The 12,055-nt window shown below is 54.9% G+C and overlaps 1 protein-coding gene across 1 annotated transcript; it reads left to right on the top strand.

Moving 5' to 3' along the window:
• Positions 1 to 230: 230 nt before the first annotated feature.
• On the top strand, positions 231 to 12,035 carry EFCAB3 (EF-hand calcium binding domain 3; the record flags this gene model as incomplete). The annotated part of the gene is made up of 21 exons (XM_083808989.1): positions 231 to 307; positions 521 to 620; positions 905 to 1,104; positions 1,198 to 1,283; positions 1,462 to 1,563; positions 2,037 to 2,051; positions 2,312 to 2,371; positions 3,231 to 3,332; positions 4,527 to 4,646; positions 4,741 to 4,845; positions 5,445 to 5,516; positions 6,188 to 6,280; positions 7,171 to 7,267; positions 7,340 to 7,449; positions 7,938 to 8,081; positions 8,597 to 8,668; positions 9,290 to 9,416; positions 9,735 to 9,928; positions 10,446 to 10,630; positions 10,721 to 10,912; positions 11,514 to 12,035. 21 exons carry the CDS (start codon positions 231 to 233, stop codon positions 11,799 to 11,801), a joined length of 2,541 nt encoding a protein of 846 aa, XP_083665115.1. The 3' UTR covers positions 11,802 to 12,035.
• Between the last annotated feature and the right edge of the window lie 20 nt (positions 12,036 to 12,055).

Here is a 12,055-nt window from a genome sequence, read left to right as displayed (position 1 = left end):
GCACTGCAGACCCTTAACGCCCATTGCTCCGGGGTCACATCCTGTCCCTGCAGACACAGAGCTCGGGGTCCCACCATCCCGGCTGTGTCCCTGCTGGGCGCGAGGACCTGGGAGTCAGCACGGCCCCGCAGGGCCCCGTTCCCACCAGGGCTGGCCAAGGAGAGGATGAAGCCCCATAAGCCACCGAAGTCCCGCAGCCCTGTGGCCTCTGAGCAGCATCAGCCACCGCAATGTGGCTCAGCAGAGAGCTGGGAAGCGTCTGCCCCCTCCTCGGCTGCGACTGCCCCCAGGGAGCTCTCCACGTCCAGTAGGACCTCCATGTCCAGCAGGACCTCCACGTCCAGCAGAGCCTCCACGTCCAGCAGAGCCTCCACGTAAGTGAGGGGATGCCTCCTCTTTGGCTGGACGAAGCTTGTCCCCGTTCGTGTTTTAGGGCTCCGTTATGTTCCCTGCTTGCCCTCGAGGTAGAAATACAGCCAGGTGGGGTGCAGGGGGTGACAGGACGGTGCCCGCCTTGCAGGGGGTCTGCCCCACGCTGCACGATCCTGACGGCCGAGGTGTACCCGCCCCGGCAGGCGGTGTGCAGGACGGACGTGTCGAAGCTGGACAAAGCAATACAGGTGAGGGTGGGCAGCGTGGCCCCACACGCATCCTGCTGGGAGCACACCCGGCCCCTCAAAACCATGTACCCATCACCCAGACGTGTAACCCGCAGCCCCAGGGATGCAGCCGGGTCGGGGTGCTGCACTGGGGATGGCTTTGGCCACTGCTGAGCACCCCAGTGTGGCCCAGCATGGGCCCAGCTGGGGAGCATCCCCGGGATGGTGGCCACCAGGTCCCTTCGGTTGCCATCCATGGGCTCAGCCCACGCGGTGTTTGACGACGTGGGTGCTCTCGGCCCCAGACGCCCCCGTCCTTGGACGCTTTACTGAAGCAACAGCGCCCACGGCACGAGAAGAAGGGAGAAACCAAGGACGTGAGCAACGGCCAGGATCAGCCTCAGCGGCGAGCCTCAGCGGCCAGCAGTGCCCCGGGGGGCTCACCCCAGGCAGCGGGGCGCAGAGCCCCCAGCCCCCCCGAGGGCGCTGCCGCAGCCCAGGGCAGGTAACGGGGATGTTAACGGGGATCGTCCCCCGGGTTGATCCAGGTCCCCAAAGCAGGAGGACGGGTGCTCAGTGTGGGAATGTCCCTCGGTAGGAGGAGCAGCCTCTCGCCCGACCTGTGCCCGAGTCCCAGCGACGCAGAGGAGGCAGACCAGGGTCAGGCTGTGCTGGGGACAGAAGGTAACCCTAACCCCCGGCTCTCCCCACCCTGTTCAACCATGTTTGCTCCAAGCATACTCCTCTGAAATCCTCTGTCCCACCTCGGTGAATCCAGCGTTCTGGAGAAACCAGACTCAGGGACCATTTAATGTGCTGGTGTCCAAAACTTCTCCCTTCCTCTCTCCTTCTCCCACCGCAGGGGACAAGGCTGATGTCCTGGACACCATGGCGGTGGGCAGCCTGGGGACCTGCCCGGCAGGGGAGGGGAGGCAGGAGGGGCTGAAACAAGCTGAGGCTCATGGTAAGCACGGAACTGTCCTGGAGGCACGTGTACACCAGCCTTGATCCCCTTCTGTGCGTGTTTTATGGGTCCCCTGATAGCAAACCTGGGCCGGAGCTGGATCGCACAGCCACCGGCTGCAGACAGCTGGCAGGAAAAGAGGTGCTGCTGAGAGCACAGAAGTGAGCACACCGGCCATGCCGAGCCTGGGTGAATCCTAATTAATCCAAAAATTAATCCAAAATTAACCCAAATTAATCCAAAAATCTTGGCCCAAAACCAAGAGCAAAGCCTCAGAGCTGGTGGCAGTCGGCCTGTGGCACCTCCCGGAGGTGAAACCCCGAGCTTCGCAGCTTCCAGGCCATCTGCAGGCTGTCCTACTCCCATCTCAAACACATTTTCATGATCTTCAGCTTTACTTTTCCAGCAGGATAAAAATGAGATCTTTATTTTTAATGGAATTTGAGGTCCTGCTGTTTACCACGTGCCTCCAGGAGCCGGAGCAGGAGGTGAGCAGTGTAACTCCCGGTGGCCCCGGTGGCACTTAGCGCAGGGTCTGGCTGCTGCCCTGCAGCCACAAGGAGAAGGTGAACGCCTTGTCCCAGGGGCCACAGCCACCTCTACCCACTTCTCCTTCAGTCCCCAGCTGGGGCAGGTGTGGGACGGTCCCCTCAGGTGCCCGTCCCTCTGTACATGTGGCTGTGTTGGATCAGCTGCAGGAAAACGCCTCGGTGCATCCTCCAACCCCAAACTCCTTTTTCCTTTCCAGAAAGCGGGGAAGCAAACGTGAGCCAGTTTCTGGAGGCTGATGGAGCCTTTCACAAGGAAGGTAAGCAGCAGAGTCCGTCTGTGACCATCCCACACCTGGGTACTCTGAACAAAGTCCCTGTGACACAGAAAATCTGAATTTCCCATTGAGCCATGGGGTGGGGCAAGACCCCTGCTTAGCCCTTAATGCCGGTGAGCGTGGCTGATCAGGCTTGGGACCACGAGAACCAACTGCTGGGACCCCGGAGTGGCTTTTCCCCAAAAAAATCAGGGCCATGTGGCTGCACCGGCCGCCGTAAATGAGCCGTGAGCAGCCAGGGGCACCTCCTGGAGCAGGAGCAGGAGGTGGAGGCTGCTCGCAGCTCCCCAGGAGAAGCCATTTGCAAGCGCTGATAAAACAACTCCAGCCCTGCCGAACCTGCAAATGCTGGGCTGTGCTGAGGCTGCAGGCGTCAGGGACCGCTAGATGGTGATGTCCGCACGCTCCCGGCCGCTTTCCGCCTTTCTGTGCTGCTTTCCCGATCATCTCCCGGGCAGACAGGGAGCCCGAAGGGTTCTCCCTCGTGGAGGTTTCCAGGTTGTGGAGCCTCTACAGCCAGCCCGTCCCGCAGGCACCGCTCTTGCAGCAGCACCGCGGGCTGGGGCTCTCCTCAATGCTGCTTTTATTCCGCCGGCTCCTTCCCGAGCCTCGGAAGACCCCACAGAGGGCACTGTGCTAAAGCTGCCTTCGGGTTTCAGGTGCTTGCTGCAACGCTGAGCGATAAAAGGTCTGATGTATTTTAATAAATCCAAAAAACGAGCAAAGCTCTTCCCGACGCCACTAGCTTAAGGTGCATTCTGTCCGTTCACAACCCAGAACTGAGTTTCCCAAGTCTCCAGGAAACTTTCTGGAACAAAACGCATTTCCCCGTTGATTTTAGGGAAGCAGGTCTGTGTCGAAGAGCTGAAGTCCCACCTCGCCCCAGCAGAAACCCACTCGGACCAGCATCACCAGGAGGCAATGGAGGATGTGGCTGTGGATGGTGAGTGTGTTCAGGTCCTGCAGCACCTGCAGGGCAGGAAGCTTAAGGGTTGGGGATGAAAAGGAGAAAGAGGTGGGATTAAAATTAAATAAATAAATGAAAGCCAAAGTACTGACATTTCCCAGGGCACAAAATCATAGAATTCAGGCTGGAAGGGACTTCAGGACACCTCTAGTCCCACCTCCTGCTCAAAGCTGGGTCAGCTGTGAGATCAGACGGGGTTGCTCTGGGATTTAGCCATTATAGGATCTCAAGGAGTCAGGGATAACCTGAGATGAGAACGCTGTGCTCTAGGAAAGCCTGGACCTCCAGCCTGGATGGCTAGCTGGCCAAAAAGGCCCTGGGTTTGTGAAGCAGTTTTGTAGTGAAATTCTCCAAAATCACCAAATCCTTTGTGGATATGAGAGTTCTCAGTGTTGTAAACTCCCTTTTTGGCGAGACATTTAAAGCTGCAGCCAAGAGCCTCCCTGCAAGCTCTCGTCTGTCTCTTGGGTTCTCCTTCCTCAAACATCTTCCCCCCCGACCACGCTTCATCTTCCCCCGTTCCCCAGGGGACACAGTCGACAGCCGGGACACAGGCTCCAGCGCGGGCACCGTGGAGGTCTCCTTAGCCAGCGAGGAGCTGCAGGAGGTCCCGGGACACACCACAGGTGGGGATTGATATTTCTCTCCTCGGTTTCTGCTCCTGCACAGCCTCTGCAGCCAAAAACCCAGAAAGAGGAGCTCAGAGAGGTCTCTGGAGCTTGGCCACGGCCTGGGATACGCCTTGCACTCAGCAGAGGTTAAATCCTCTCCGCTTCTCCCTCACCTTTAATCTCATGTTCAATTTTTTGCTTTGCATTATTTGGCACAAGTTGCTCCGTGTGTCCTGGCAAGGTATAAATGCCATCCTTCAGCATATAAAAGTAAAAGGGGGTTGTGCCTAGAGAGTGCTAGGCAGTGTGTGGAGGGAAGCAAGGGTTGATGAATGGCCGTGGAAAGGAAATTTAATCTTTCTTGGCCTCAACATCCCACCCTGCCTGGGGGGGAGGGAGTTTCATTGCATTATTGTGGCTACAGTCCTTTAGATCCTGAGATGGAAAGGGTAGGTGAAAGGCAAAGGTGTCTCCATTATTATTATTAATAACCTTTTCCCAGTCTCTCTCCGCTGGCTGCCAGCACAGAGAGGAGGTTTCTAACGCTTTCTTGTTATAGAGGACGCAGACACTGCAGATAATTTTGGTTCTGACCTGGCCACGGTGGAGATCCCCCTGGGGGAGATCCCCCCAAACCCAGAGGAGCTGCAGGAGGTGCTGGGTCCCGCTGCTGTGGACGGTGAGGGTCTCTGCCTGCCCTTCCACTGTCATTGCCAAGGCAATGTCCCCAGCGAGCCCCTTCCTGCCCCGTTCAAATATTGCCTGGGCTCTAGGGGATGAGGGCGGCACCCAGGACCTGGTCTCCACCCCAGACACCACAGCCAGAGAGGTCCACGTGGGCAGCCAGGAGATGCAGGAACCCTCAGGACACGTGGAAGGTAGGGGTAGGCTTTTGAGACCTATTCCCTTAGAGGAAGCCTAAACGTCTCTGGAAACCAACAGCTGAGTTAAAAGCCTTCTGCGTGCCCATACTGGTGCTTGTCCAGTGATGAGGATGTGATGTTAACGCAAGAAGCTACACGAAGATATTGATCCCCTTAAAATAATGTTGTGGGTTCCCACTCACATGGGGTAGACATGGAGGAAAGTCTCTGTGGGCGAGGGACGTGACTGCTCCTCCAGCAGTACAGTCCCCCTGCCCCGTCTCAGCCGTCACAGAGCCCTCACGCTGTGATGGGGATTAGTGTCCAATGCAGTCACTCTGGACTCCTGCCTGTAAAAAGCCAGCCCCGGCACTTTTGCTTTCAGTTTTCCCCTTTTCCAATGCCTAACCCTCCCCGAAGACTCCATCCTGCCCCCATTAGGAAGGAACCAAGCTCTAACCAACATCTGGGGCAAGCCCCTGGCTTGTGTAGCAGCTGCCACTGGGTCCAGCACCAGCACCTCGTCCTCTCCATGCTCTGCTGTCTGTCATTCCCACCAGTTTACCATTTTTATAACTGTTATTTCCCCTGAATGCTCTGCTCTCCCCCTGCAGCTGATGGGAAGGCGACTTTGAGCGAACCCGTGAAGGTGGTGAGGGTGGTCCAGCAACCACCCCTGGAGGAAGGTGAGTGAGATGTCCATCGTGCAAGCTGCTGCCAGATAACAGCAAACAGGATTAGATTTTCTTCCTTCAGAAGAAAATTCTGTGGCCGTGTATTTTAATGAATTGCAAATCTGCTGGTAATGAAGCTGCGGGGGGAGAAGCAGAGGAACACCAGCAGCTGCAGTACGTTTCCAGTGGAAGCTGCTGGAGAAATCAAGGCACGGTGCTGCTCTCAACACACTCCGTGCTCCGCGTCGTAACTCCTGAGCCACCAGGGTAGGAAAGCACAGCCGTAGGATGGGCTGCAAAGATTTACTTGGCACCCTCTGGCTTCTGTTCCCCTTCTTGCTGCAACTCTCCTGCACAGCACAGACCTGATTTGTCTGCGAGCCACCTCGTCTCACTCGGCTTCCCCCTCGTAGCAGCGATGCCAGGGCTTTTCTCCTCCCTGTGTGCAGGCAAGATTAATTTCACTAATGTGCTGAAAAGATTTTAAACCCTCTGGAGGACAGAGCTGGAGAAAGGCAAAGGATGTTAATAACACGGCTCTTACTTTTATTTAACCAATCTCCCTCCACCTCCTGGCTGTGTGTAGAAGGCAGTAACGCCTTGCTGTGTGGTGCTGATGGTTAAGAGAACCATGCTTAGAAGGAAAATAGTGCTCAAAAGATTTTATTTTGTTGCTTTCATAGAGACCAAAGTTGATGTCAGTGGTGAGGGCTCCATCCTGGCCACCCCGAGCATCCACTCAGCCCCAGAGAAGCTGAAAGAGGCACAAGTGGATGGTGAGTGAATCATAGAAATATTGGTAGGAAGGAGACTCCAAAGCCATAGAAATATTGGTGGGAAGGAGACTCCAAACCAGCCTTCCACTTGCTGCCAAGTTATTGCCAGCACTGGATGAGGTTGGTTGAGGTTTTACCCAGCCAAGCTCTGGGCATCTCTGGGACTTGAATGCCTGGACACGGCCCAAAGTGCCTTACCCGGTTTCTCCTGGATTTTCTGGGGGTGACAAGCAGGAACTGAGCCTGGGTCTTCAGCTACCTGCGCTGTGACGCCTTCATTCTGGGTCACAGTGTGACACGCTGGCTGTGCTGCGATGGCAATTGTGTGGCCTCTCGTCCATCAGCCAAGCCAGGTTCTGGATAAGCAGGCAGAGGAAAATATCTGCAAGAAAAAGCTTGGCATGCTGTTAATTCCCCTCTGTGATTAGTCAGCCTTTGGGTACCATGAGCCACCGTGATCACGAGGAAGAGAAAGGAAATACAGCTTGTCCATGAAATGCTGCCTCTGTGGGCATCAGGTTGTCCCAGGTGCTGGCTGCTTTGAAGGGAAGGAAGAAGGGATATAAGGATACAAGGAAGAAGGGATATAAGCTGCCCTCCATGTCCACTGCTGGTGGGATGGGAAATCAGAGGCTTAAGTGACAAGAAGAAGGGATTTGAAAGTATCCACAGGGAAGAGCACAGGACAGAGGATGCTGGGAGGCACAAGATTTCTCTTGCTCGATATCCTGCTGCTCATGGACAGGAGGGCACAGAGAGCTAATGCTGCTGCAGCACAAAACGGGGAAAGGTGCCATCGTAGGGTCCTTCCAGCTCTCCTCCTTGGGATGTCTGAGGCTGTGGGTGCTGGCGAGAGGGAAGCCCATGAGGTTTTGTCTTTCCATGTCCAGAAAAAGTTGCTCCTGGCCGTGCTCCCAAAACCCGGGTAAAACTGAAGCTCCTGCCAAAGAAGAGGGTTCGAAAACCCCTCACAAGGGAGACAAGCAGGTAAGCATCAAGGTGGAGACAGGGCTTGTAGGAACGCTGAGGCCTGTTGTGTGATCACGTCTCAGTTGTCAGCCTGTCCATGTCTCCTCCTCATTGTGTGTGTGGCAGTGAACTCCCACAGATCCCTCAGACGAGAAATGAGCGTGAAGCAGTGAGGAACATGACAAAGAAGCAATGGAAAGGTAACGGCACCTTGCTACGTGCTCCTCCCCGTTGACATGTTGCCAGCACGGACAGGAGTGGTTCGATCTTTAGCTTGGTCCTGCAGCACTGCGTGACCCTCCTGAGACAATAACCTCAGCTTGGGGTACACAAAGGAAGGGACAATTCCATGTCCCAAGGATGTGGGGACCCAGAGACTGAAGGAAGCGTCTCTGCCCTTTTTGGCAGAGAAACAGCTGAAAATCAGGAGAGCAGAGCTAGAACTAAACCAACCAAGAACCTCACGTCAAATACGTGCTTACCCTTCTTCTCCCCAGACTCCTCGACTGCCCTGCACTGTCAGTAGCTATTTAAAGGTAGATGCTTTGCCACTGGCAGGAAGGAACAACCCACCCCAGTCCTAAATCCCTACTGGTTACAGTTCATTGCTTCCAAAAGAACGTAAGACAGGTAGCTCTGTTCCCCCACACCACATTTAAACCACTGTCTTCTCCCTGCCTGCCTGCAGCATTCTCCGATGCTTTCAACTTCTTCCCCAAAGACACGGATGGCAATATTAACCTCTACAGCCTGGAGGTGACTGCTCAGCAGCTGGGGATTAGCTTGGCCGGCCAGGAGGCCTACAACAAACTGGTGTTTGCAGAAGCTGATGGTGAGTGCCTCACGGAATCATAGCGTGGGTTGGGTTGGAAGGGACCTTAAAGATCACCTAATTCCAACCCCCCGCCATGGGCAGGGACACCTCCCACTAGACCAGGTCACTCAAAGCCCCGTCCGACCTGGCCTTGAACACTTCCAGGGACTGGGCTCGATGCATGGATTGTTCTGGGTGTGTAAAGTGATCCTTCTCCATGTGCCTTCCCAGCCGTGGGCAGTGCTGTACTGAGATATTTTAAGAGCCAGGGACCGTGCTTGAGCTGTTGTGTTTGAGCACTCACCAGTGGCTCTATCCTTCACAAATGCATGCCGTGCTTTTTGGACCCCTTTACACATGCTGAAGCACTAAGTGCCACTGTCCAGTTACGTGTGAAAGTTTTAGCAGCTTGTTCTCCTGCCCTTAGGTTTTAGCAAGCAAATCTTTCTGCAGTGCCAGCTCTGAGCTGCTCACCCCAGCATTTTGTTACAGCAAAAATCTGCCTTGCTAACAGAGATGCCACTTGCTTGCAGGAGACAAGGCGATGAATTTCTCAGACTTTCTGACCACCATTACTGACAAGAACTGCTTTATCCAAACAGTATGTAAGTAAGAGACACCCTACCCATGCAAGTGTTGTGCTCCCCTCCAGCAAAACTTTCAGTTACCCAGAGGTATCTGAACTATCTGATTCCCAGTCTAATTGGTACGGAGCAAGAAATCAGCATTGGGACCCAAAGAAACAAAGGCTGCTTTGCTCAGACAGGACCGTGATAGCTGAAGGGGTTGTGACAGTGCAGCTGAGGGTTAGCTCTGTCCCCAGGCCAAGCAGCAGAGAAGAGTGGTGGGGAAGGACCATCGTAGTGCTGGCCAGTCTCAGCGAGGGGAGCACAAGGACAGTGGCACGAATCCAGCATCCAGTCCAAGTGTTCCTGCCTACCAGAGCAGAGGCCAAACTCAGCTCTCAAGCAGAGAAGCAGTAGTAGTAGAAGACATTAGCCTGAACAGAGAAGCCGTTAGTAGAAGACATTATCCTTCTTTGGCTAATGAATGGCTGCAGGGACTCGTCCTCCCTTCTAGATGTCTAACCAGCACTCAGCAGAAAATGGGGATAGATCCCTATTGTCCAGATCTTTCTGGGGGCTGCTGGTGTCTCTGCTCCCTCTGAGCTCTGTGAAGGTAAGACAAGGCTCAGTCACGGCTCTGACTGCTCTCCTTCTCTCCAGTCCCTGAGAAAAGTGATTCAGGCAGCTTCGATTATGTCGATGCCAGAGGAATCCTCCTCTGCAAAGTCTTGCTGAAGCTGGTGGAGTTGGCAGCTCTGCCCCGGAAAACTCTTCTTCAGATTGCCAGGTGAGCTGCCTTAGCATTGCAAGACAGAGAAGGAAGCTCTCCACTTTACTGGGACATAAGTGGATTATCTAACTTAATATGTGGATATCAGGGCCCAAGACTGTATTTCCTGAAATGTTTCATACCTAGATGGACATCCAAAAGCACCTGCATAGCTCCAGTATTTTCTTTACAAAGGTGTTGTTGTAAAGGCCACCACATGTCTATCTCACACCATTTAAATATGGGCTTTCGAGACATGTCAGCGTACAGCAGCCAGTGCTGAGCAGGCCTTGGGCTCTGTTTTGCTGGACAACTACGCCCTCTTTTGTCTTCTAGTTACTACCAGCAGAAGCTTAGGGACTACACGGGCCACAAAGCCTGGCTGGATGCTGATTTCCTCACGAGTTACAGAAAGAACAACAACAAAACTAGGAAAGATCTGGTTTATCCTATGACTTCCTTTGTAAGCGCTGCCCGCATCTCAATGATGAAGGAAAAAGAGGCGGCAGCTTATATGGAACGACTCAAAGGTAAGGCTCGCACGCTGTCATTCCCACTCTATCATTCCCACTCTGTCCAAAAGGGAGTTCACCAGAGTTACAAGGGTGAAATACCGACTGGGGCTTTTGCCACAGCTTCCTCCACTACTTCATAGTACATGGCCTCCTCCAAAGGTGGAGAATCGGTGCTTTGGTACTTTATTCAGCAAGTCCCAGCACCAGCCTCGCATTAGCAAACCCTTCCCCAGGCAGTAATAGCCAAGAGGAGCACAGAAAACAGAGCTGGAGCCAACCTTGGGAGTTCTTCCAGCCTATAACCCTCCTAGGGCAAGACGCGGAATCAAACAGTTGGAGCGGGTTGTGCTCCAGAGACTTCTAGGGACAAAGGAATCACCTTCCTGAGGTGTCTCTGGTGGTTGAGTAGCTTTGTGTTTCAAAAGAGTGAGAAACCTGGGACCTACAAGCTCTTCTCTGGTCAGAGGAAAAAGAGCAAGAGTCACTTGGCCGTGGCTGTACAGTGACCCTTGTTCTATCTTCCCCTTGCCAGGATCCGTGCCCCGTACAAGCAGCCCGTATGCTCAGGTACCCGTCTTCCCACTAATTTTGAATGAAGACACTAAGACACTCGTGAAGCCGAAAAAAAACATGCAGAAGCTGGTGAGGCAGAGAAAGAAAGAGCCAGTAGCTTCAACACAGAGCTGCTCCATCCATGAGAGAAACCACGTGCAGGAGGTGAGAGACAAGCATGATGCTTCTGATACATCGAACAGTACCAAGGGAGGCCTGGGGACAAGCCTGAAAACCTGCGTTTTGTTTAATCAGGCCGCTACCCTCAAGCCTCCTGCTCTCAGCAGAAAGCAGAAACGCTCCCCAACCGTCAGCTCAGCGCACCCGAACAGACAGCGTCACCCAAAAACAGGCAACCAGGGCAAGACACAAGCACACACGAGCGTGAGATCCAGCCCCACGCCCCAGCTGCCCTCCAGGAGCCGCCCGCACAGCACTCCTCACTCGGTCAGGCACTCGCTTCACGTTTTCTCCCCCTTTTCTGCTGCAGCATTCAGTCACGGGCTCAGTTACAACTTGTTTTTTTTTCCCTGGCAGCCATTACTCTGATGAGAAGACACAAAGCTAGAAGCAATACATAATGATAGTTGGCAACCCCACTTATATACCGTGGCAAGGAGACACAGGCTGCAGATACTGTACAGCTCAGAGCACAGACGTTAGGGTTGCGGTGTGGGGAATGCAATTCAGCCAGCACCGAAGGGTGACTGGTCACTCGTGCAACCTATATATTAACTGTCTGGCGAATGCTTTAACTAGACGTGGGTATTACACGGCAATTTTCTCCTAAGTGCAAGGAAAAACGAAACCAGAGGTATAATAATAGCTTAGTTGTTTATTACTGTTAATTGTCAGCATGAATTAGTTATAACCTGCCACCACCGCATCCTAGCGTGCCGCCGAGGTGTATTTTTAGCCTTGCACGCACATCTGCGGCACGTGCTCCCACCGGGGCCGAGCCGTGGGGCTTCCCCCCATGGGGCTCTGCCTCCTCCTGAGCTTGGCCCCCTTCTTCTCCTTTCCTCTCCCTTCTCCCCTTCGCTCCCAGGAGGCGCAGGTGGCCCAGCAGCACCAGCACAGCCTGGCCCTCCGCCAGCGCGCCAGCCTGCTCAAGCTGTGGCGGAAGATCGGCGGGGCCGAGATCGGCCGCCAGACGGGCAGCAAGCGCTTCCACCACACCTTCTCCACCTACTCCTGGTCGTGGAACGCGTGCCAGGAGCTGGTGACCGCCGAGGAGCTGCAGGCGCTGGACCGCCTGAAGCGCCGCCATCGCCGGGCCACCAGGCAGGCGACCGCCACCAAATGGACGTTCCTGGACCCCACCAGAACCCGCTGAAACGCCGGACGGTGCCGGTTTGGGACGGGCTTCGCCCCCACCCTGCCTTCCGGGGTAATAAAACGCGAAATAAGAGCCGAGACAAGCGTTTTGATCGTTTTTATTCCACCGCACGCGGCCGCAGCCGCGGGTCGCCGCTCCCCTGAGGCGGCGCTGAGGTAACGGCCGCCCCCTCCTCCCCCCACCCCACCGCCGCCTTCGCGCGCGCTTCCCGCCGCCGCCGCCCCACGTGACCGCGGCCGCCCGCCCAGTCC

Source organism: Anser anser (genome assembly GCF_964211835.1).
Source record: "Anser anser genome assembly, chromosome: 23".
NCBI lineage: Eukaryota > Metazoa > Chordata > Aves > Anseriformes > Anatidae > Anser > Anser anser.
The sequence above is the reverse complement of the archived record's forward strand: the minus strand, read 5'-3'. Positions and strand labels throughout refer to the sequence as shown.